This window comes from Cydia amplana, chromosome 3 (assembly GCF_948474715.1).
Source record: "Cydia amplana chromosome 3, ilCydAmpl1.1, whole genome shotgun sequence".
Lineage (NCBI taxonomy): Eukaryota > Metazoa > Arthropoda > Insecta > Lepidoptera > Tortricidae > Cydia > Cydia amplana.
Window position 1 is genome coordinate 4,603,737 of NC_086071.1, and position 26,477 is coordinate 4,630,213.

A 26,477-nucleotide genomic window follows, 5' to 3' on the forward strand; every position below is an offset into this window, starting at 1 on the left:
GGCCGCTATATAGCGTTGACTGACGTCACTAGAACGTTGTCTATGTAAACGAGATGGCGCGGTTTCCTAGACGGCGTTATTACGTTGACAATTCAACGTAACGTAAGATGACGGCCGTCATGACGGTGTCGAGAGTTTCGTGAACGTTTTATTAGATAGCGGTGACGCCATTTTGAATAAATAACACGAGATTTGAATAAATGATTCCGTACTACGATTATTTTCCTCTTCTGATGATATTTCATCCTCCAAGTAAATTAAAGATGATCAAGCAAATCTTGCCAGTAGGAAAAGGCGCGAAATTCAAATTTTCTATGGGACGTTATCCCATCGCGCCTACATTTTTCAAATTTGCCGCTTTAACCTTGGTGGATGACGGTGTGTTATGACGCCGTGGTACTTTCCACATGTCGCCACCGTAAAGACGGCTGTCTTTTGCGGCCGCTATATGACGGCACCGTTTTCGGAGGAATCCAAAGCTTAAGTGACGCGGGACCCGGCGGTCGCGCGTCACCGGTAACGAACGTAGGTATTTAACTATTTGGCTTAATCATATTCATATAATGAGATGAGCGTGAAACAGAAGCGGTGCGGGGCCGTGGAGGTCCTTGCGGGAGTCCCGAGGCGGCTAGTCCTCCGCCTCCTCGTCTTCCGACTCCTGCTGCTGCAGCCACGTCAGCCACGTGTTCACCTGCGGGACAGGCGCGGTTATTAAAAAAAAAAATATTTAATCTGTTTATTTTCAATCAAGAGGTTAGTTGTACAATCAATCTCAGTTACAATCTCTATATTTGGAGATTATTTAAACTAAGCTTAGCCTTATATGTGAACTTATTTTGTTTTGTTACAGTTAGTGCTTACATGTTAATACTAGTTATATCTTACATTAATTCATGTTAATCAGTGCTTTCTTAAGTGTACTCTTTGCTTTATCAGGATATTGACAGCTCCAGCCAGTGGTCACAACACGACGGGCGGACAGTACAGATACAGACGTCAGTTTGAAATAATATTTCTTAAACTAAAGTATTTTTTCTGCCAAGCCGAGACGTTTGTTAGCAAAATTACAATGTTTTAATTAGGAAACATACGTCATAACCAAAAATCCAATTAAGCCTATAAAACCTTATAGCATGAAGGTTACATTGATGACATACGCTATAATTCAGCGGTTCTCAATCTTTTTTTTGACTGAACCCTTTTGGAAAGCGAAATACTTGATGGAACCCTACAATAAAACAATAGTTTTTAGAAGTGTATTTTTTTATTAATAAGCATAATAATTATGCTTATTTTATTATTCTAAATTCTTGCGGAACCCCTGCAGGGGTGTCGCGGAACCCGCGGAACACACTTTGAGAATGGCTGCGCTATATAATACTTGAGCTGACAGCCTTTAGGCGTAAGCACGACCGCTATTGACGGACTTCATGCTATCTTGGCGTCTATGGGTTAGTGCAGAATTTTCAATGATTTTGATGCAGCCCAAAAATACGCCGGGACCAGGTAGTTGATATAATTTGGTTTTGGCAGTTTTGACATTACACTATGTTATACAATGAATGAATGTGCGGTTCGGGGAGCAGTAGAGACTAGTGTGTGGGGTGTGGGGTGTGGGTGTGGGGTGTAGGGTGTGGGGTGTGGGTGTGGCACCTGGAAGAGCGCCTCGCCCTTGCCGGGGTAGGCGTCGGTGACGTCCTCGCGCCAGCGCAGGAAGGCGTCCTCCTCGCACACCTCGAGGTTGTACAGGTACATGAACCAGCGGAGCAGCATGCCTGAGGGTGCAAACACATATACAGTGTTATCTTGCCTTTCTCCTATAAATTATCTTATTCAAACGTTTATAAGATTTTTTTAGTCATCACATAACCGAGTGACACTTTCATCTAGGAAGGATTTTTAAAAGCTCGTCCAAATTTCGCGTAGGAATTCCGGCTAGAATATGAGCGAGTACATTCCGCTGGAGGGCTACCGCTCGTAGGTCGGATGGCTCGGTGTCACATGACCATAGAGAAAAAAATACATAGAGTGCTCACTCCATACATCAGTTTTAGTACCAAAAAGACTATTAGCATCTAGCATCGAGTAGCGGAACTATCAGACTGCTACTTGACAATAGATGTAGCAGTACTGATAGTTCCGCTACTCGATGCTAGATGTAGACACTGAAATTAGGAGTGAGCACTCTATGTATTTTTTTCTCTATGACATGACATAAAACAATTCTGATCTACGACAGCTGCCGCTCGAACTCGATCGGTAGCGTACGGTGTAATGAACGGTGTAGGTAGTCACCACAGACAATCCAACCTCTAGACATAGCATAGTCGCGCTACCCCCTCTGCCACACATACGGTAGCGTTACTCCATCTTCGAGTCAATCCCGTGCCGTGATCGGTCCGTGTCTTTGAACGGACCAATCACGGCACGGGATTCGCTCACCTCGTCCCCCCGCACCCCACCCCCACCCATCTAGAGGTTGGATTGTCAGCGGTAGTCACCCTTGGGGTAGCGGTGGTGGTGCGCGTGCAGCTGCACGGCGTAGACGGCGGCCAGCTGCAGGTCGGCGCGGCCCTGCAGCAGCGCGGTGAGCAGCGGCGCGTAGGCCTCCGCCAGCGCCTTCTCGCGCTCCAGCGCCGCCTTGTCCTGCGCCGCCTCGCAGCCCGCCGCCGCCGTCACGTGGCCCGCGATCAGCGCCACCAGCGTCGACACGAACGCCGCGTTCTGGAATCACGATTATACTATGTAGTGTTCGCCCGCCGATACAGTATTTCGGCGGAGTGGATTTTTCGAACGGGGCGCCGAGGTCGGTCCCGGATCCTGTGCTCCTCCGCCGAAATGGTGGGTTTGAACCTTAGAGGATACAACTAAACGGAGTAGCCATTAACAGGCTTTCCCCTCTGTCGAAAATAGGCGGCCAACGGTCATACACAATGTATGGACTGACGTTTATCTGACATGGCTATTTTTACGTTACGCATACATTTGACGTTCCCCTCCCCCGCAAAAATCGGCAGACTGTTTTGTACAGAAAATTACAGACATGGCGTCTCCGTTTGATTATATCCTCCAAGGTTTGAACAAATGATGATCGGCGTTTACAAATTTTGAAAAAATGTATCAGGACCGGAATCGACAATTTTGATATTCGGGCGGCACGAGGTTAACAAACCGAAATACGCGAAGAAAAAGTGACCGGGGCGTCGACCGCCCACGCCCGGAGCCGGAATCGAACCGGCGTCCCCCTCCAGCGGCCACCCGGATCACGGCGGCACGGATCGAATTTGACGAGGTTAACGGTCATAAATTAAATAAATAAATACTCCAATTAATTATACTGAACGCGTTAAACGGGTACGTCGTTTTTTAAATAATATAATATTATTTACATAGGAATGAAAAGTATCAGGAGACGTACGGCGCGCTCCCGTTCGGGATCGGGCAAAGGAAGCGTTAGGTACCTGGCGCACGCTGGGCTCCACGTTGCCCTTGATCCAGCGGTAGAGCACGGCGGGCGCGGGCTCGGCCTGCAGCTGGCGCGCGAGCTGCGCCTGCACGCGCAGCGCCGGCGCCAGGTGCGCCAGCCCGCGCGCCTCCAGCGCCGCCAGCACGGCCACCGCGTCCGCGCCGCGCGAGCCCGCCACCGCCGCGCCCAGGTCCAGCTTGCTCTCCGCGTGCAGCTCCGCCGCCGCCGCCGGCCCCGCCAGCTCCTGCAGCCGCTGCAGCACGTCCAGCAGCAGCGGGCACGGCGCGCCCGCCTCGCCCCACGCGGCCAGCTCGGCCAGCGTCACCAGCTTGTGCCGCGCCGCGTGCGCCAGCAGCGCCGCCAGCCGCGCGCCCGTGCCCGCCGGCAGCAAGCGCAGCGCCTCGCCCACGCCGCTGCGCTTCACGCCGCGCACCAGCGCCATGGTGGCCGAGCACAGCCGCGCCCAGGCGGCCTCCGACTCCGCCTAACGATACATTGGAAATACATACTTTGTAAAAACTTTTAATTTGCCGACCGACTACATATAGACCAGGGATGTTGCGAACATCCGCATCCGCATCCGCAACCGCGGAACTTCCGCATTATTTTCAACATCCGCATCCACATCCGCATAAAATCGATGCGGATTTAATGCGGATGCGGATGTGGAACAGGTCGGTACAGAAACGCCTTAGCATCGGCGTAAGTGCTAGACTGCTAGGTAATTTAGTCATTAACCAAAAAAAACCTATTAGAAATCAGCAGTCAAGCGTGAGTGGGACTTAATGTACGGAACCCTTGCAACGGGAGTCCGACTCGCACTTGGCAGGTTTTTTGAAATAAAAATTACTAAAATGTAATATTTGACGTTTTTTATGGTGCTATCTTGACATCCGCATCCGCGGATGTGAGCCTTAAAAAATCCGCATCCGCATCCGCATCCGCGGATGTCACAAAATCGGCATCCGCAACATCCCTGATATAGACGCTTACGTTATGAGGCCGACGACCCCTATTCACGCCGAGGTATTTTTCTCAAACGTGCAATGAAGTAAATAAAAAAAACATGCTCGACATACATTGTTGCCATGGAGTATAATTCCCCCAGCGTTGACGAGTTTACATTTACTTCCAATTCTTTAAAATATGCCACAAAAACTGGAAGCATTTTTCTTAGTCTTAGTAGCAGCAAAGTCAATTCTGCTTCCGTTCTCAATAGTCTCAATTCCGTAGGAGTACAATTAATATTCATTTCATTTTCCGTCGGAACTCCCGGAACTCATATTAACCAGATCAATAACGCACAATAAATTCAATAAAATAAAATTACAAAATAAAAGATTTTCAGCTTTGCCTCATGCTTCATTTTTAATAAATACCTATTACCTACGTGTTTTTTATGTTAGTTTGAGTAGACATTTTTACCGCAAATATTTAAATGTGCAAGTATTTGTGTAATTCAATTTGGAGTTTGTTAGTGTGTTTGTTATTTAGTTTGTCTATGTCGATTTTATATAAATAAAACTGCTAAATATAGCAAATATTGCTTTAAGTTTTTTCTAATGCCTGAATGCCATGATACTGTGTCACAAATATCTAGGCCAACGACTGCCGCTAGGCCTGCAACTTTGTATAAAATTTCATTAAAGATCTCTAGTCTAGTCGCGCCCGAAACGATACTTCACAACATATTATAAATTATAAAGAACAAACCTATATCAATATTTCATTGCATGTTTGAGAAAAGTCTCTTCAAGGACCGCACAACTGAAAGTGAAGCTCCGAGCCGAAAGAACCGTACTTCACTTGACTTTGTTGCATTCACGTATTTCGCGTGATTTACGTAACCGCCAAAGTAAATAGATTTTATAGAGAGTTACTGTCATGGTAAATTATGAACGCTATCGTTCGAAAAGATTGCACCATACCCTATGCCTATGCTCGGCTAGATGGCGTTAATTTCAATATTTACAAATTAGCACATATCAGTGAAAGAATAAGGATCAAAGTCAAATGGCGTACTAACGGTTTTAATTTTCTGTCTATAGTTCGTTTTTTAGCATTAGAAAGAACCTGAAAGAAGGTAAGCGATTTTGACATGTCTTTTAATTGTAAAACACTTTTTAAAAATCAATAACTATTACTTATGAAAGCAGAAGACTATAAAAGATCGTTTTAGATTCATAATTGTTACATATTTACCGTAACTTATGTTTAAAATGTGTTTTTCAATTAAAAGACACATCAAGATTGTTTACCTTATTTCTAATGCTAAAAAAAACGAACTATAAAGATGGCGGTAAATTTACTGTGGCTACATAATTTACCACGACAGTAACCCTCTATAAAATCTATTCTCTTTGTAACCGCAGAGCACAAACACAAAACACTTTGCAGCAGTGTTGCACACATACCTCGTGCGCGAGCGTGTGCTCCAGCAGCGCCTGGATGGCGCGGCGCAGCACCTTGTCGGGCAGCGCGGCGTCGCGGATCTTCTGCACGTGCTGCTGCAGCGCCGCGTCCTCGTCGCCGGCGCCGGCCCCCCCCTCCCCCGCCGCCGCCGCCGCCGCCGTGGCGGCGTCGATCAGCAGGCGGCACGCTTCCTCTTTGTTCAGACCCTGTACGGGGAAAATAGTTATTTGTACAACAAGAGATCAAAGTTTGATATTTCTTCGAGTGCTTATATACTATTGTAATTGTAATTAGCCTTTATTATTGAAGCTGGTACATAACATATATTAATTTGATTTATCAACTTTAGCTTCAACTCGTCCTTTGACGTAGGCCTCCTCCATAGCTTTCCATTTGTTTCTTTCTTTTGCTGTTTGCATCCATTTACCTCCTATTCTTGTTAAATCATTCGACCATCTAAACTTTTGTGGGCCACTCTTTCTTTTATTATATCTAGGGCACCACTCTACAAGGTCTCTTGTCCACTTATCCAAGGTTTCTCTCATCATATGGCCTGTCCAGCGCCATTTTTGTTCTTTTATTATTTTAGTTATTGTTTTTGTTTTTGATTTTGCTTTGATTATGGACAATTTGACTCTGTCTCTAAGTTTTATGTTAAGTATGCTTCTTTCCATATGGTTCTGACATACATTAAGTTTTTGGCGCTGCTTTTTTGTAAGTCCCCAAGTTTGGCAACCGTAAGTTAGTACTGGTATTATACAACTATTGAAGACTTTAAATTTCTGCCTTGTTGGTATTTCTTTTGCCTTAAAAACTTCTTTCAGAGACCAAAACTTTCTCCATGCATTTGTGGTTCTTTTCTCGATTTCCTTATCTGTTTGGTCTTCAGGTGATATTATCTGCCCAAGGTATACATATTCATTAACGTAGTCTATTTCATTTCCGTGCACTATAATTTGCGTCTTAGTACTGTTCGTCATTAACTTTGTTTTTGACATATTCATGGAAAGGCCTACCAGTTCACTTTGTGTGATTAAATCTTCCAACATAGTTTTCAGCTCTGAAGGGTTATCTGTTACTAGTATGAGGTCATCTGCGAACCGTAGGTGATTAAGTCTTCTGCCTTTTATATTGAGCCCCAAGTTTTCCCAATTCATACGTCTAAACACACTTTCAAGGACGGCAGTAAATATTTTTGGTGATAAGGGATCACCCTGTCGGACACCTTTCTTTATAGGAAACTCCTTGCCTGTGCGCTCTAGTTTAATCCGAGCTGTGCTGTTTGAGTAAATTTCTTTTATGATTCTAACATATTTTTCTGAGATTCCTTGTTCTGTAAGTGATTTCCATATCTCGTCATGCTTAAGGGAGTCGAAAGCCTTATTATAGTCTACAAATGCTACATAATATTTCAATCTATATTCATGGCATTTTTCTATTATCTGTTTGATGACTAGAATATGATCAATTGTAGAAAAGTTCTTTCTAAATCCGGCTTGCTCCCTTGGCTGGTTTTCGTCCAAGATTTTTGTGACACGTCCTAATAATAATTTTGAAAAAACCTTGTATAAATTACTCATCAGGCTTATTGGTCTGTAATTGTTCATTTCAGTTTTGTCTCCTTTCTTGTGTAGCAGAGTAATTGTGGTCTTGGTCCATTGTTCAGGTATAGTTTCCTTTTCCAAGATTTCATTGAAAAGATCTGTCAGTGGATCTAAGATGTTGCTAAGGACGGCTTTTAGAAGCTCATTACTAATGTTGTCTTCTCCAGGAGATTTAGCATTGTTTTGGGTAAGAATTGCATATTCCACTTCTCTTCTTAAAAAATCTGGGACTCTGTCGTTTTCGTTTTTGGCATTAGTTTTTGTTTTCTCTTTTCTTCCGTGATTGTCTAATGTATCGTTGCCATCACTATATAATTCTTTGTAAAATTGTGTTGCTATATCCATTATATCCAATCTCTTGTATATTTGCTTTTTATTTTTGCTTTGAATAGACGGTATCCACGGTTTCTCTTCTCGTAGTTGTTTCATAGCTTTATTTACTCCACCAGTTGTTTCTATGTAGTGCTGAATTTTTTCTGTCCTCATTTTTTGTCTATATTGTCTGATGCTTTCATTGATTCTTTTACTTATATGTGTTATTGCTCCTCTGTTATTTTTCCTGTCTATAAATAATAATTGTCTTTGCCCAATAAGGTTTCTAGCTTCTGGTCCTATTTTATCTTTTTTCTCAGTTTTTAGTTTGAATTGGTTATATATATCAGTCAATCCTTGTTCCAGTATGTTGTATTTATCTTGTATGCTAGTTGCATTTAATGTCCTTGTGAGACTCTCCGATAACGTATTTTTCAGTTCTTCGGGTATGGATTGGGGAATCATTACTTTATTACTGGTTATGTGTTTTCTTGATTGTTTTGGCGTTTTTGTTGTTATTTTTCCTCGTAGTAATCTATGATCTGAGTTAAAATTAACATTATTAAGTGGCTCTATATCTTCAAAAATGTTTCGATTGTTGCTTAATATAAAATCTCTTTCGTCCTTTACTCCTAATGGCGATATCCAAGTCCATTTTTTACTAAAGCGTTTTTTGAAGAATGTATTCAATATGTATAATCTATTTTCTATTGCAAATTCTATTAATCTGTCGCCATTGTTATTTCTTTTTCCTGTATATACTATTACGCTATATTACTACGCTCAAGATTCCAAATTAGATTCACGAGCGTAGCGAGTGAATCTAATTTAGTATAGAATCTTTCGCTTGCACGGGACTCAAAAGCGCACGAGATGGAAATAACTTTGATCTCGTGTAGTTCACAAAACTTTTCACCTCAGCAGTGAGAACATATTAGAGAACCCGAAAAATGTATTCCTTCTTCATCACTTACCTCTATTCACTCATGTTTTCTTAAGATATACCAACAATTAAGTTTTCACCTCAGCAGCTCGAACAAGGGTACTTTGCTACTTAAAAACAGTGAGCAAAATCGCATTTTGCTCACTGAGTGAGCAAAATGCGATTTTGCTCATTTTGTCTCACTCAGTGAGCAAAATGCGATTTTGCTCACTGTTTTTAAGTAGTAAAGTAACCTTGTTCGAGCTGCTGAGGTGAAAACAATATTAGTGGAACTATTGGCTTACGGCGGCATATCCTCAGCTCATTACGGGTAGGTACTAAAACGGAATGACCTACCTTGTCCTTTTTGGGCTTATCTTTCTTGTCGGGCGCCGGCTTGATGGTGATGGCCGGCTCTTTGATCAACGCTCCACCCGCGAGCGTTTCTGTCAATCAATACAAGACACATTAATTTACACTATTTCATGTACTACATTTAGTTCGAGCCCGCGGCAGCCAACCCTTTTATTAACTTGGAAATAAGTACATATTGAAAGAAAAGGGCCGCGCAGATGAGACTTCTACGCTATTGCGCGTTCGCGATTCGCGGTCGTCATCACGCGCCATTTATCTCGGGCTGTAGGGCTCTGTAGGGCTGCACAGTACCACAGTATAATAAACAGTACTAGCGTACAGTATGGACGCTCCCTGCCTCCCGTTGAAAGTACCGCCCACCCGCTCTCGGTTACCTCACAGTTACCCTACAATGTCTTATCTCACTCACACAAGCATGGTACGCGTTCACCTACACGAGCTTAGGCTGTGTGCGTAGCGACGCGTTTGTTTCATACATTTGATCGCCAGTGTCCGAGGTGTGACAGTACATGAGTCTGTAGCAGGGATGTTGCGGATGCCGATTTTTTGACATCCGCGGACGCGGATGCGGATGTCAAGAATGTCAAGATAGTACCATAAAAAACGTCAAATATTACATTTTAGTAATTTTTTTTTTCAAAAAACCCGCCAAGTGCGAGTCGGACTCGCGTTCCAAGGGTTCCGTACATTAAGTCCCACTCACGCTTGACTGCTCATTTCTAATAGGATTTTTTGGTTAATGACTAAATTACCTAGCAGTCTAGCACTTACGCCGATGCTAAGACGTTCCTGTACCGACCTGTTCCACATCCGCATCCGCATTAAATCCGCATCGATTTTATGCGGATGCGGATGTTGAAAATAATGCGGAAGTTCCGCGGTTGCGGATATTCGCAACATCCCTGGTCTGTAGGGCTGGCCTGTTGTGTACAGACTCGTGCCGTAGGGCGGGCAGGGTGCTGTACTCACTCTGCGGGGCCGGCGGCAGCAGCAGCGGCGGCGGCGCGGGCTGCTTGGGCAGGCGGTTGGCGGACGCGGTGAACATGAGGCTGTAGGGCTGGCCTGTTGTGTACAGACTCGTGCCGTAGGGCGGGCAGGGTGCTGTACTCACTCTGCGGGGCCGGCGGCAGCAGCAGCGGCGGCGGCGCGGGCTGCTTGGGCAGGCGGTTGGCGGACGCGGTGAACATGAGGCTGTAGGGCTGGCCTGTTGTGTACAGACTCGTGCCGTAGGGCGGGCAGGGTGCTGTACTCACTCTGCGGGGCCGGCGGCAGCAGCAGCGGCGGCGGCGCGGGCTGCTTGGGCAGGCGGTTGGCGGACGCGGTGAACATGAGGCTGTAGGGCTGGCCTGTTGTGTACAGACTCGTGCCGTAGGGCGGGCAGGGTGCTGTACTCACTCTGCGGGGCCGGCGGCAGCAGCAGCGGCGGCGGCGCGGGCTGCTTGGGCAGGCGGTTGGCGGACGCGGTGAACATGAGGCTGTAGGGCTGGCCTGTTGTGTACAGACTCGTGCCGTAGGGCGGGCAGGGTGCTGTACTCACTCTGCGGGGCCGGCGGCAGCAGCAGCGGCGGCGGCGCGGGCTGCTTGGGCAGGCGGTTGGCGGACGCGGTGAACATGAGGCTGTAGGGCTGGCCTGTTGTGTACAGACTCGTGCCGTAGGGCGGGCAGGGTGCTGTACTCACTCTGCGGGGCCGGCGGCAGCAGCAGCGGCGGCGGCGCGGGCTGCTTGGGCAGGCGGTTGGCGGACGCGGTGAACATGAGGCTGTAGGGCTGGCCTGTTGTGTACAGACTCGTGCCGTAGGGCGGGCAGGGTGCTGTACTCACTCTGCGGGGCCGGCGGCAGCAGCAGCGGCGGCGGCGCGGGCTGCTTGGGCAGGCGGTTGGCGGACGCGGTGAACATGAGGCTGTAGGGCTGGCCTGTTGTGTACAGACTCGTGCCGTAGGGCGGGCAGGGTGCTGTACTCACTCTGCGGGGCCGGCGGCAGCAGCAGCGGCGGCGGCGCGGGCTGCTTGGGCAGGCGGTTGGCGGACGCGGTGAACATGAGGCTGTAGGGCTGGCCTGTTGTGTACAGACTCGTGCCGTAGGGCGGGCAGGGTGCTGTACTCACTCTGCGGGGCCGGCGGCAGCAGCAGCGGCGGCGGCGCGGGCTGCTTGGGCAGGCGGTTGGCGGACGCGGTGAACATGAGGCTGTAGGCGGCGGGCCGCATCTGCACGTCCTCGAGCGCGCCGCCGGCCGCCAGCCGCGCCTTGTGCAGCCGCGGGGCCTCCTGCTGTGTTACAAGAAACCAGGGATCGGATACCGGTATTTTTTGAATGGAAACGGAAACGGTATTTTTTCGTTCTTTGCTAATTACTTTATTTCTAATTGAGCAATCTAATAATACGAAGTCGTAACCTAAAAACACAACTGAGTCCTACATTTCGAGTATAAAATAATTCGAAAATTATGGTTAATTCTAAGTTTTTGCCAAAAACCGGTTCCGATCCCTGCAAGAAACTAAAATTAACTCTTGCCCTGCCATATCATATCGGCCCAGAATTTGAACAAAACTCATGTAACATTTTTTGCTCCTCAGGAATGCGTGGTTAAAATCTGTCAGGTTTTACCAGCCCACGGTGTATATCTGTACAATTCGCGTTCAGAAGTATCTGTCACAATCTAATTATTCAACTTATAGAAACATGTACCTATCTTTTTGTTAGACTATTTGCGAATGGAACTTTTGACACATAGTCCGGTACGTTCCTTTTGATGCTTACTGTATACCCTGGTACGTTGTTACTCAAAAATAATGTTAATAACTTATTACAATGAACATGTGTTAAAAAAGTTTTTACTTGAAAATTGTTTCTGCGAGTTGTTGAAAATAATTGAAGCAGCAATCTCGGGTAATGTGCAAACTGCTGATGTTGTTCTAAAGTGGTGACAAGGATTAATGTCCTGGTGTCAAACGCCTTTTAATGGCTGGATATCGAAATAAAATGGCGTTCTGCGATGATGCTAAGGCTGGACGAGGAGCCTCAAGTCGACTAGCATTAGCACACTCCATGCGTATTTAGATCGCGCTTTTGCCTAAACTTCAGTGGGTGTTAACCCTTTGAACGCCAAACGGCGCATCCATTTGCCGTGCCACTGACGCCACGGGGGTAAAATTTAGTTTCGTGAATAAATAATGCCAACCTAAAAATGGGCGTTTTTCAGATTTTCATCAAAAAACGATCGACGTCAAATGCCGTCTTTGGCGTAAATATCGTACTTGTAAAATAATGTACTTATATTAATGAACGCAGAAATAATTACATACGATTAACCTAGGTTACGTAACATTTATGTTACAGTCGTTGTCACGATTTTGCGTCGACGTCAATCGCCGTCTGTGGCGTTCAAAAGGTTAAGGAAAGATGGCGCTCACCTTGCCGTTGCCCTGCTGGTCGCGGCCCTGCTTGTAGTGCTGGCGGTGGTGGTAGTAGCCCTGCGGCGCGGACGGCGCGGAGCGCTGCCGGAACCCGTCGCGCGACGGGAACCCGTTGCCGAACATCTTGTCCGGCGGCGGCACCAGAGACCCTGGCGACGGGGCGGTCATTCATCATTATATACATACATTTTATCTCTAATCATCAGTGATCGGGGATTTCTATGCCACTTGGGGTGAATGACCTCAATCATTATGCTAGTATGGATATGCCGCGGGATTCCGGGATTCGTGTGCGATATAGGAGAGTGTTTTGGCATGTTACTGTTAATCAATTAATCATGCATTGCATATATTATTAATATTAATAATTGAAAATTTGAAATTGAAAAATTGAAAACTTAATAATTTTTTGAATAATATTTTTTCTTTAAATCATAATCAACCCTGTTTTTTTACAGTCCTTTATTTTATAAACGAATTACCAACACCGAAATAACGTTTACTTTTCGAACAGTTTTGTTCCTATCGCGGGCCAAGTGGCGTATCCATATTACCATTTCGACTTGATATCCCGCGGTGTGGCATAGAAATCCCCGATCACTGCTAATCATGGGACAATCTCGATCATTTAAGTTTCCATAATAAGCTCATTATGGCAAGCGTTATGTAGGAGGTAGTTACCCGGCTGCAGCGCCAGGCCGGCCAGCACGTCGTCGAGCGGGCGGGAGCGCATGCCGCCGCGGAACAGCGAGTCGCGCTGCTCGCGGTCGTGGCGGCGCGGCGGGCTGGCGTCGGGCCGCAGCTGCTGGATGGCAAGCGTTATGTAGGAGGTAGTTACCCGGCTGCAGCGCCAGGCCGGCCAGCACGTCGTCGAGCGGGCGGGAGCGCATGCCGCCGCGGAACAGCGAGTCGCGCTGCTCGCGGTCGTGGCGGCGCGGCGGGCTGGCGTCGGGCCGCAGCTGCTGGATGGCAAGCGTTATGTAGGAGGTAGTTACCCGGCTGCAGCGCCAGGCCGGCCAGCACGTCGTCGAGCGGGCGGGAGCGCATGCCGCCGCGGAACAGCGAGTCGCGCTGCTCGCGGTCGTGGCGGCGCGGCGGGCTGGCGTCGGGCCGCAGCTGCTGGATGGCAAGCGTTATGTAGGAGGTAGTTACCCGGCTGCAGCGCCAGGCCGGCCAGCACGTCGTCGAGCGGGCGGGAGCGCATGCCGCCGCGGAACAGCGAGTCGCGCTGCTCGCGGTCGTGGCGGCGCGGCGGGCTGGCGTCGGGCCGCAGCTGCTGGATGGCAAGCGTTATGTAGGAGGTAGTTACCCGGCTGCAGCGCCAGGCCGGCCAGCACGTCGTCGAGCGGGCGGGAGCGCATGCCGCCGCGGAACAGCGAGTCGCGCTGCTCGCGGTCGTGGCGGCGCGGCGGGCTGGCGTCGGGCCGCAGCTGCTGGATGGCAAGCGTTATGTAGGAGGTAGTTACCCGGCTGCAGCGCCAGGCCGGCCAGCACGTCGTCGAGCGGGCGGGAGCGCATGCCGCCGCGGAACAGCGAGTCGCGCTGCTCGCGGTCGTGGCGGCGCGGCGGGCTGGCGTCGGGCCGCAGCTGCTGGATGGCAAGCGTTATGTAGGAGGTAGTTACCCGGCTGCAGCGCCAGGCCGGCCAGCACGTCGTCGAGCGGGCGGGAGCGCATGCCGCCGCGGAACAGCGAGTCGCGCTGCTCGCGGTCGTGGCGGCGCGGCGGGCTGGCGTCGGGCCGCAGCTGCTGGATGGCAAGCGTTATGTAGGAGGTAGTTACCCGGCTGCAGCGCCAGGCCGGCCAGCACGTCGTCGAGCGGGCGGGAGCGCATGCCGCCGCGGAACAGCGAGTCGCGCTGCTCGCGGTCGTGGCGGCGCGGCGGGCTGGCGTCGGGCCGCAGCTGCTGGATGGCAAGCGTTATGTAGGAGGTAGTTACCCGGCTGCAGCGCCAGGCCGGCCAGCACGTCGTCGAGCGGGCGGGAGCGCATGCCGCCGCGGAACAGCGAGTCGCGCTGCTCGCGGTCGTGGCGGCGCGGCGGGCTGGCGTCGGGCCGCAGCTGCTGGATGGCAAGCGTTATGTAGGAGGTAGTTACCCGGCTGCAGCGCCAGGCCGGCCAGCACGTCGTCGAGCGGGCGGGAGCGCATGCCGCCGCGGAACAGCGAGTCGCGCTGCTCGCGGTCGTGGCGGCGCGGCGGGCTGGCGTCGGGCCGCAGCTGCTGGATGGCAAGCGTTATGTAGGAGGTAGTTACCCGGCTGCAGCGCCAGGCCGGCCAGCACGTCGTCGAGCGGGCGGGAGCGCATGCCGCCGCGGAACAGCGAGTCGCGCTGCTCGCGGTCGTGGCGGCGCGGCGGGCTGGCGTCGGGCCGCAGCTGCTGGATGGCAAGCGTTATGTAGGAGGTAGTTACCCGGCTGCAGCGCCAGGCCGGCCAGCACGTCGTCGAGCGGGCGGGAGCGCATGCCGCCGCGGAACAGCGAGTCGCGCTGCTCGCGGTCGTGGCGGCGCGGCGGGCTGGCGTCGGGCCGCAGCTGCTGGATGGCAAGCGTTATGTAGGAGGTAGTTACCCGGCTGCAGCGCCAGGCCGGCCAGCACGTCGTCGAGCGGGCGGGAGCGCATGCCGCCGCGGAACAGCGAGTCGCGCTGCTCGCGGTCGTGGCGGCGCGGCGGGCTGGCGTCGGGCCGCAGCTGCTGGATGGCAAGCGTTATGTAGGAGGTAGTTACCCGGCTGCAGCGCCAGGCCGGCCAGCACGTCGTCGAGCGGGCGGGAGCGCATGCCGCCGCGGAACAGCGAGTCGCGCTGCTCGCGGTCGTGGCGGCGCGGCGGGCTGGCGTCGGGCCGCAGCTGCTGGATGGCAAGCGTTATGTAGGAGGTAGTTACCCGGCTGCAGCGCCAGGCCGGCCAGCACGTCGTCGAGCGGGCGGGAGCGCATGCCGCCGCGGAACAGCGAGTCGCGCTGCTCGCGGTCGTGGCGGCGCGGCGGGCTGGCGTCGGGCCGCAGCTGCTGGATGGCAAGCGTTATGTAGGAGGTAGTTACCCGGCTGCAGCGCCAGGCCGGCCAGCACGTCGTCGAGCGGGCGGGAGCGCATGCCGCCGCGGAACAGCGAGTCGCGCTGCTCGCGGTCGTGGCGGCGCGGCGGGCTGGCGTCGGGCCGCAGCTGCTGGATGGCAAGCGTTATGTAGGAGGTAGTTACCCGGCTGCAGCGCCAGGCCGGCCAGCACGTCGTCGAGCGGGCGGGAGCGCATGCCGCCGCGGAACAGCGAGTCGCGCTGCTCGCGGTCGTGGCGGCGCGGCGGGCTGGCGTCGGGCCGCAGCTGCTGGATGGGCACGGGGCCCTCGCTGCTGCTGGCGGCGCGCGGCACCCAGCCTGACAACGTCACGTCTTAGGCTTAGCACGCACTGCGGTTTTTAAAAAGCGGTTCCGCTACCGCAAAAAATGTAACGTACGGCATTCTTAAATCGCAAGTGCGTGCGCTTATAAAGAATGCCGTACGTTACATTTTTTGCGGTAGCGGAACCGCTTTTTAAAAACCGCAGTGCGTGCTAAGCCTTAATCGTCATCATATTCATAATAAAAGCGGCCAAGTGCGAGTCGGACTCGCCCATGAAGGGTTCCGTATTTAGGGGATTTATGACGTATTAAAAAAAAACTACTCACTAGATCTTGTTCAAACCAATTTTCGGTGGAAGTTTACATGGTAATGTACATCATATATTTTTTTTAGTTTTATCATTCTCTTATTTTAGAAGTTACAGGGGGGGGGGGGGACACACATTTTACCACTTTGGAAATGTCTCTCGCGCAAACTATTCAGTTTAGAAAAAAATGATATTAGAAACCTCAATATCATTTTTGAAGACCTATCCATAGATACCCCACACGTATGGGTTTGATGAAAACCTTTTTTTTTGAGTTTCAGTTCTAAAGTATGGGGAACCCCCCAAAAAAATTTTTTTTCTATTTTTGTGTGAAAATCTTAATGCGGTTCACAGAATACATCTACTTACCAAGTTTCAACAGTATAGTTCGTATAGTTTCGGAAAAAAGTGGCTGTGACATACGGACGGACAGACAGACAGACATGACGAATCTATAAGGGTTCCGTTTTTTGCCATTTGGCTACGGAACCCTAAAAAACCGGGAGGGACATTTACGTGATAATTTCTTAAAAACTACTCGCACGAATCGTGTCATGCGAAATCTACTTTATTTCCTGTCTCTACGTGTCGGATCTACCTATATATGGTTAGATAATTAGACTAAGATGATATACTTGGTCAACCAGATCTTGACAGTAGAAAAAGGCGGCAAATTTGAAAAATGTAGGCGCGAAGGGATATCGTCCCATAGAAAATTTGAATTTCGCGCCTTTTTTTACAGACAAGATTTGGTTGACCAGCTATATTTGTGTACGTTCGTTTGCTTGGAGGATACAACTAAACGGAGTAGCCATTAACAGGCTTTCCCTTCTGTCGAAAATAGGCGGCCAACGGTCATACACAATGTATGGACTGACGTTTATCTGACATGGCTATTTTTACGTCACGCATACATTTGACGTTCCCCTCCCCCGCAAAAATCGGCAGACTGTTTTGTACAGAAAATTACAGACATGGCGTCTCCGTTTGATTGTATCCTCCAAGTTCGTTTGTGTCACAGTACACTAAGAACAGTAGTGAATCTAAGGCCGCTCGGCAAGTTATTTACCTACTCTTGCGTTGGCGCTTAGGGTTGTCACTTTTATTTTTAGTTAAATATGATTTGCGTATTATGAGTAGCACTAGGTTTCTATTTATATAATATAATGAAATGTTCTATCAATTCCTAAATGAGGTATAATTTAAGGCCGGTAAGAGCAGGCAAATGCGAGCGAAATCGAATGCGCGCGATCACAGTCGCGGTACGGCCCACACTGCCGCCACCGTATTCCCCCGTATATTATGCGAATGTGTGCGTGGCAGCGCGTGCGTACACGGCGCCCGGCGCGCACGCACACATTCAAGCCGGCAGCGGCACATTTCTATGAAGATTCACTACTGTTCTTAAAAAAAAAAAAAAATGTTTATTTACTTTCACAATAATCATCTTAAACTTAGTGATTGGAACCTCCTTTTAAGCTTTAAAGCCTGTGCCAGGAGGTACCGCTCTTCCTTATCTGGAGAATGTTAATAAAAATTGTGCTACATTTATGAGTAGGTATGTTAAAAGGTAAGTATTTCATTTGCTTAATTTAAGTTACAATTAAAAAGAAAAGCTATATACAGAACATGCTAAAGAAAAGACAGATCAATATAAAAACGTAAAAATCCCCCGTGGTGTGTGTGTGTGTGAATATAAGTAAAGCTGTGCGTATTTTATGTTGGATAGGTTAGTCGAGTGAGTAATTCTTCGGTTTCCTCGTAGGTATGTGTCATAAGCCAAGCCAAGTTCTTGTACTGTGTTCGTGTCTTGTGGGCTCACCTCCCCTGCGGAGCTCGACCACGTCGCGCAGCATGAACCGGATGCGCGGCTGCAGCTCGTGCGAGTGCGAGAGGGTCTCGATGCGCGCGAAGTACTGGTCCATGAGGCCGCGGCCGCGCTCCGAGTCCAGCACGCGGCCGCACGTGCGCACCAGCTGCGCCAGGCACTCCAGGTCCTCGTGGTGGTCGGCGGCGGCGCGCCGCGCCAGCAGGTTCTGGATGCAGCGGTGCAGGATCGACTCCGCCAGGATCTCCAGCTTGCCCAGCTCGCCGATGAACTACGATTATATCGCATTATATTTATTTATCCCGTCTATGTATACAGGGTGTAATCTAAAACGTGATACAAGATTTTTATTTTATTTTATTAATTCATAAAATTTACACAGCATTACAGCGGACTAATACGCTATGAAATTTATAATAGACAGTATTATACAAACAAGGTACATGATACAGTCTAGAAAGGAAAAACAGAACAAAATGTCAGAAATCAAAACTAATAAAAGACAGAAGATTCACGCTTATCCATCGCCTCACAGATCTTCATACATTCTTTACACAGATTCATCCAACTACTTGCAAATACTAGATAATCAAACCTGAATCTTTTCATGATTTTGAACAACTTTTACTATGGGGTCAATTTTGTAATATTAAAAAAAAATTGAGCTGTTCCATAGAAATGGTCAAGGAGAGGTAGACAAAAATGTATGGCAAAGATTTTTTTATTGTTAATTTACAAAGTTGACCCCATAGTAAAAGTTGTTCAAAATCATGAAAAGATTCAGGTTTGATTATCTTGTATCACGTTTTAGATTACACCCTGTATATTTCATAATTATAATAAACATCATTTTCATCAAACTCTGATTTTAACTATATTTTTACTTTTAATATAATTTTACTACACTTAAGGTGAAGTAGGCGAAACCGACCACACCGTGTAACCGTTTATTGAGCTTGTAATGTTCGTAATTACAAATATAAAGTAGTACTACTAATTAATATCTTAAAATTATTACATAACGCAACTAAAATAAGCGATCATGCTCCAATATTAATTTAGTACGGAAGCGCATATATGTGAAGACCGTGGTCTTATAAGCTTCATGTCACGTTCGTGTTAATCTATGACATTATATATAATGTGAATGTTCTGTGAGGTCCTGTGTGGGACGGGGTACGGGCCCTGGTGCCAGGCTACGCTACGGGGGGTCACCTCGTACCGGGTTGGTCTCGGACTGTCTAGAACACAAAATGACTAGTGTAATATTTTGCCTATATCCCTTTTAGTCTACATCGCAAACGGTCTAGAACACAAAAAGACTACAATTATTTAGACCTTTATTTATCTACATTTCGTCGGTTTATCTTTACGTTAGCGATGTCGACGCGGGGCTCCTATTTCTGTGCGGTTTGGCCTTCGGCCATTTGAAGATACCTAACGAACCTAACCTACCTATATGTGGTCATTTTGTGTTCTAGACCGTTTGCGATGTAGACTAAAAGAGATATAGGCAAAATATTACACTAGTCATTTTGTGTTCTAGACAGTCCGAGATCAAAGCCTCGTATAGTTTGTAGCTTTCTAATAGACCCCGAAGGCTAATCCTATTGTCTATTGTTAAGAAAAACCGCTCGTGCGACGTGCCACAACCACCTGCATAAAAAATCGGTACTTCGGTTACTGAGTGCCGGCGAGTCGAACGCTACAGAACCAGTCTAAAATGTGTCATCGAGATGCGTAACAAAGGCGCGTTATCGGAGAGCGCACCTACACTGGTTTTTTGAGCGTTGGACTAGCCCGCGCTCAGGTGCCAAATAGAATAATTAGGACCCTTTTTTGCAGGTAAGTAGCACGTGCGGTTTTACTGAACAATAGACAATAGGATTAGCCTTCGGGGTCTATTAGAAAGCTACAAACTATACCTTGATGTTGCCGAGCATCTTGCACTTGGCGAGATGGCGGCGCTCCTCCTCCTCGGGCGCGAGCGCGCGCTCCTCGAAGGCGGCGAAGGCCTGCGCGCGGTTCTCGAACTCGGCGCGGCACTTGTTCAGCAGCAGCAGGCGGAACGTGCAAGGCTGCCCGGGCGGCTCCAGGTTGGGCGCCTCCTCGGACAGCCGCTTGCACAGCTGCGCGTACATCGACGAGTACTTCGGCTCGTCCAGGGCCTTCTCGAAGATCAGCAGGATCACGCCCTTCAGGACCTGCACACACATCATTGTTCATTATACAGACATTAATAACTAACCTAACCTAAAAGTAGTCTTCATATTGGATGCGGATCTACACTCTGCTCCGGTGCGAGAGCGGAACATCGCAATGTACGTGCATATTCGTTGTAACGCTCACACCTTACACACCCCGATGTAACACACACCGGAGCGTCGCGCGGATTCGTTGCGTCGGGCAGAGCGCGCTGTCTGGGTGCAATTCGTGAGTAGCGACACTGCTTTACCGATGTAGTATAGAATTGGTATATCAAACATTTCTAGTCACTCGCTATAATTCATTGAATAAACGGTAGTTATGTTTTAATATAAGCCTTTAAGTTTATTAACAATGGAAAAAATTGCGCGAATACTGGAGACGCTTGTTTCCTGTCCTCGACACTCGGCATGTCTTTACAAGCTTTATAAGCCTTACTATAATCTTAACGGAAGAGAGAGCTGTGTGACATACCTTGTCCGAGTCGAGCTCCAAGCCGAGCAGGTCATCGCTCAGCTTTTGGAACTTTTCCGGTGTGAGCTTGTTGAGGATACCGCGGACCTGCAAGCGGTCACAATTGTTTTAATAACTGACCCAAGTAATGTCATAAATTATTATTAAATTAAATTAAAATTAGACTGAACGCGTGGCAAAAGCCGAGAATAGATGAGAATACTCCATGTTCCATAGTCACGTACGCAGTTGCGGTGGCAAACCGTTCCATAGTATAGATTGGCGTTTAAGTGCTTACGACCACGTGCGGTTGCATACTAAAATCAAAAGCACCGCCCCGATTGCAACCGCGATGCCGAAGCCCCATTTAGACTGTTCAAGAACTTGCATGCAATATTCAATAGGTACATTGCTAACTACAGACAGAGTATAATAAATTCATTCGATCGACTAAATACAGCAATGTAACTAAAATCGCATTCAAGTTCTTGATCCGCCTAATGGGGCTGTATTCTGAACTCATGGGCTCTACAAATATCACCGATATCACTTACGATTTTTGATACATTTCGGTATTTGATCGAACGATTTAATTCGATGCTCCTAAGTCTCAGTTTGTATAACCCATAAGATGCTACAAAAGGTGTTCATATTCATATCATTTATTGCATACATCAGTTTACAGTAGGTATCTGTTATTAAAACGATATTCTAAAGTAAAAAAAATATATTATTGTTTTTTATTTTTTATAAATCGCAAGACAGATAACGCATAGTTTTTCTAATCTTAAAAATGTATGCTTCATTCAATTTGGATTACAAAATAAATAGATGTTTTTTCAGCGTTCAGGAATAGTTGATGTCGTGTGCCTGGGGGCTGACAACCGTACATCGACAAACGCAAAACGAAAGAAAAACAAGAAATGTGATGTGACTATTTCCATACATTATTTAGGTTTCGATTGTCGTTTCCTATCAATGATTGTCATCTTGGCTAGCCCCCCCGGCTACTTGGCTAGCTGTGCCTTTCCCTGAAGCGGCCAATTGTTTACAGCGAAGTTTGCAAACAACCCGCGAAAAGCAGTGAGGCTTATCGGTGACCGATTGCGATGCGATGACCCCACGCGGATATTGAACGATAACAAACACATATTAGGCTTAATATATCAAAACTAAGCAACGAGTATTCTAATGGGGTTGGCAACTGTCAAAGGTTTGCATAGATGGCGCCATCATAGCTTGCCCCTTTTTCTATGAGATTTGGCTTAAAGGGCTGGCATCCGGGGCATTAAAAAAACAAAAATTTGACACAATTCTAGGGAGTACAGGGTTATATTTGGACCGTTAGCCATATTGTGCGAGGTGATTAGGATACTGAACAACTTTTTCTATGGGACCAACTCCGAAATCACATTTTTTTTAGCCGTTTCATACATTTTGGTCGAATGGATGTCGTTTTCTATGGGAAGGCCAAATTTGTTTTTGGGATTTCGGGGTTAGTCCCATAGAAAAAGTTTTCAGTATGACCTACCTGATCATCCCGCACAATATGGCTAACGGTCCAAATATAGCCCTGTATGTGTTGTTTTTATTTCAAAATGGCTGTGCCACGGGAGCTCTACAGCTCACAGAGCCATTAGTAGGTAAGTAAAGAGTAAGAGCACTAACGGGCGAACCCTCACCTTTCGGAATATGGTGTCGTGCTTGGCATCTCCGTCGGGCACATCGTGTTCCCTGAGAGTGGAGGGCGGGACCCAGCGGCGCCTGTGCAGGGGGACGGTGGTCCTCCCCGAGGCTCGCAGCACGGGCCCCGGCTGCCGCGCGCTGTCCGTCTTGTCGGCGTTGAGTCCGCGCGCTTCGCCGCCGCACCCCTCGCTCTGCCGCCCGCTCCGATCCGATCCGCACGGCTACCACCACGCCTTCGCGAACTGCCTGCAAGGAAATACTATAGCTCAACCAAATCTTGTCAGTAAAAAAGCGGCCAAGTGCGAGTCGGACTCGCCCATGAAGGGTTCCGTATTTAGGCGATTTATGACGTTTAAAAAAAAACTACTTGCTAGATCTCGTTCAAACCAATTTTCGGTGGAAGTTTACATGGTAATGTACATCATATATTTTTTTTAGTTTTATCATTCTCTTATTTTAGAAGTTACAGGGGGGGGGGGACACAATTTACCACTTTGGAAGTGTCTCTCGCGCAAACTATTCAGTTTAGAAAAAAATGATATTAGAAACCTCAATATCATTTTTGAAGACCTATCCATAGATACCCCACACGTATGGGTTTGATGAAAAAAAAAAATTTGAGTTTCAGTTCGAAGTATGGGGAACCCTAAAAATTTATTGTTTTTTTTCTATTTTTGTGTGAAAATCTTAATGCGGTTCACATAATACATCTACTTACCAAGTTTCAACAGTATAGTTCTTATAGTTTCGGAGAAAAGTGGCTGTGACATACGGACGGACAGACAGACGGACAGACGGACAGACAGACAGACAGACATGACGAATCTATAAGGGTTCCGTTTTTTGCCATTTGGCTACGGAACCCTAAAAATGGCACGAAATTCAAATTTTCTATGGGACGATATCCCTTCGCGCCAACATTTTTCAAATTTGCCGCCTTTTTCTACTGTCAAGATCTGGTTGACCAAGTATACTTTCAGGTTTGCACCAATATCGCGGCAGCTGTCAACCTATGCAGAACTGTAGTGTACCCGTGCAGTACTGTAATAGTATAAAGGGTATAGAATGAACGAATGAGAACATGTATGTACATGTTATGTAAGTGCGCGATTTAAATAACTCTGTAAAATATTTTGTACGGAAAAAAATAAAAGTGGAAAAATTACTGTCTTGGGTGAGACGAACTCACGGCCTCTGCAGCGGCAGCTGGCATAGCCAGCAAAGATCAGATTGCAGTCAGATGGCAGAGCGCTGGAGTATCGATCCAGAGACCGTGAGTTCAAGTCTCACCCAAGACAGTAATTTTTCCACTTTTAAATTTATTCTAAGCTTAATAGCATCGGTCGCAGACGTTTCTGTTAATTAAAAATTAAAATTAACTCTTGTAAGGATTTGAATGCACTGTATGGACCATTTTATTTACACACTACTGTTTTTAGGGTTCCGTACCCAAAGGGTAAAAACGGGACCCTATTACTAAGACTCCGCTGTCCGTCCGTCCGTCCGTCTGTCACCAGGCTGTATCTCACGAACCGTGATAGCTAGACAGTTGAAATTTTCACAGATGATGTATTTCTGTTGCCGCTATAACAACAAATACTAAAAACAGAATAAAATAAAGATTTAAGTGGGGCTCCCATACAACAAACGTGATTTTTGACCGAAGTTAAGCAACGTCGGGCGGGGTCAGTACTTGGATGGGTGACCGTTTTTTGCTTGTTTTGCTCTATTTTTTTTGAGGTTCGGAACCCTCCGTGCGCGAGTCCGACTCGCACTTGGCCGGTTTTTTTTTAATGTGAGATTTTTATCTTTAAGAGAAGCTCTTTTTTTCTATCCTAATAGGAGAAAAAGTGGTCCAAAATTTCCATACATTTTTCATTCCTTCCACTCCTTTACGTCATGTCGTACCAACAAAGTACCTATATGAAAAAGTAACCGAATGGAAATTAAAATCTAACGACTCTCCTAATATGTATTGAATTGAAACAGCTCGCGATTTTTCTTAAATATAAAAAAATGTGTAGGTAGGTGACGTAGGTGTACATCTTTAAATAAAAATAAAATGGCCCGTATAGGGCTATTATAACTTAGCTACTTTCACTCGCCATCGCCTTTCAACGCAAACAATGTTATACTATACATATTTTGTCGAGGGATAACTCCATCTAAGAACTACACGTGTCGGTCGTCGCCTACTCTATAACGCCTACATGTTATTAGTGTAAGGATTCAATGTATTTCCTTTGTGTAGGATACTACTGGAATGCCCGCTCCACTCCACCTGATCAGTGGACCGACGACCCCTGCCGGTCGATATACAACGCAATACACACGCTTTACGTAAGGCTTAAACACTCACTAAATATAACGCCGTAACGTCATGCTGGATGATAGTTTTGGCACTGACTTTAATTTTTTAGACGTCTATAACTGTATAACTTAGCATTAACCAAACGCGTGATGTTTCGCTCGCGACTCCGGCGCTACACTCGATTGCGTCCTAGTGTGCAGAAACAAGCATCGGACCTGCCCAATCAGAATACGTATCCAGTCCCGAGTATAAGCACACTCCGATTCGTAATAACTATACGAGGCTTACACTGGTTCGCGTGTGGAGATGCGGTCGGTAAGTGTTGTGAATGAGCCCTGATCGGTGCGATTGCCGTTCGCAAACTAGTTTTGGGGTCGGTTCATGTATCGAGCAGCGGCCGGGAGCAGACGGGCGGCGGGCGCAGGTGAGACGCGGTCGACGCCCGCGCCGGCACAGCTGACGCCTGTCGTCTAGCCCTGGTGCTCCGCGACCTGCTGCATTTTCAAAATCATAATTGGCCGGTGTCGCCACGCAGATGGATTTAAAAGCGCGCGGGCGCGGCCGTCGTGCGCACGGCGGGATCGGCGCCCGCGGGGACCTTGACGCGGCCGCTGCAAGGTCGCCGCCTCCGTCGGCCGTCATGGCCCGCCGAAATGATTCTTTACATTACAGTGCCCGCTCGGCGTAGGGTATTGACATATCGGTGCAAAAGCGGTGTCGGCGACCCCTCGGAGCATCCCCAGAGGGTCAGGTCCCGGGCAGAGCCGCCAGGCGCGCCTCTGCCGGCAGGGCATCGACCCCACCGCACACAGATATTCGTTAATCGCTCGTCGCCCCGTCGCGACTGCTTTTTATTCAATGCTACACTAGCGTTTGCCGATTTGATAACGATTCGCGACAAAATTCGGAACAAATTCAACGTGGTAGGTACAAGTGTTGAAGTTGTTACCAGTGGTAACAACTCCGATTTTTTTCTTACCTGTCCCCCGTGATAATATTAGAGAAAAAAAAATCCAGTAAATAGTTTAACCACTAAACTCACTTTGGTGATAACTAGTGCGAATTTTTATTCTCAGTCGTTACCACCAAATTTTAATGTTCAATAACTCAACTAACAAGAATACATATACAAGTATATAGAGTGGGTTATTTTAACCATCGACAGCCTTTAATTGTTCTACAACTGAACAAATATTTTAATATAAGTTTATCGGTACAACTATGAAATAATCCTACACAAATCAGTTTAACAATTTAGCCAAGAACACAAACAGCACAACAATTTTCACACAAATAGTTTACTGAATCACCTGCCGACGTGAAACATTCCCACTTCATATTTATCTGGTTTTTTTTTCAGTATTGAATATTAGGTATAATATTTCTGTGGGAACAACTGAGAAATAAAATTCTCACTAGTTACCACTCATACTCAAGCGAGTTGGTAGTAACTACTGGGAATTATACAACCTTAATTACAGTGTTACAATGTGAGTTAAAAAAAATGGTAGTACGTAATGGTAACTAATGGGAATAATCCAAAAGATCTAGATTAATACATATTTGTTTTATTAAATTAAGAGGGCCAAGTTGTTGTTTAACTCCTCTAACCTGCTTGATACCCGAGCAAGCGAAGATTCCAAAATTGAACCACCGGCGTAGCGAGTGGTTCGAAATGTGAAATCTTGAGCGTTGCGAGGGTTTCAAGGCACGAGGGTTAAATAAAATTTGCTACCGAGTGAAACACAATTTTTCCACCACACCAACGTGAGAAAAATACTTTAAAATACTAATTTTTAAACACATATTAACTCACATTTATATATAAGTAGACGGGTCTAACGCTAAAT

The 26,477-nt window shown here is 47.5% G+C and overlaps 1 protein-coding gene and 1 long non-coding RNA gene across 2 annotated transcripts in view; one reads left to right on the plus strand and one right to left on the minus strand.

Annotated features, from left to right (window-relative positions):
* The window catches only part of LOC134662410 (uncharacterized), a 179,538-nt gene extending 156,865 nt beyond the window's left edge, over positions 1-22,673 (plus strand). Inside the window, exon 3 of the long non-coding RNA XR_010098069.1 lies at positions 22,655-22,673. This is a non-coding gene — a long non-coding RNA (uncharacterized LOC134662410). The remainder of the gene's footprint in view (positions 1-22,654) is intronic.
* Positions 488-22,515, minus strand: LOC134662407 (eukaryotic translation initiation factor 4 gamma 2). Its single transcript, XM_063518622.1, has 14 exons — positions 22,313-22,515; positions 20,652-20,738; positions 19,898-20,176; positions 17,967-18,243; positions 15,699-15,872; positions 12,503-12,654; positions 11,193-11,356; positions 11,120-11,142; positions 9,074-9,144; positions 5,881-6,084; positions 3,462-3,950; positions 2,502-2,724; positions 1,654-1,775; positions 488-691 (listed from the first exon to the last, which is right to left on the minus strand). The coding sequence occupies exons 3-14, from the start codon at positions 20,111-20,113 to the stop codon at positions 629-631; spliced, it is 2,178 nt and encodes a 725-aa protein (XP_063374692.1). The 5' UTR covers positions 20,114-20,176; positions 20,652-20,738; positions 22,313-22,515; the 3' UTR covers positions 488-628.
* Positions 22,674-26,477: the final 3,804 nt, after the last annotated feature.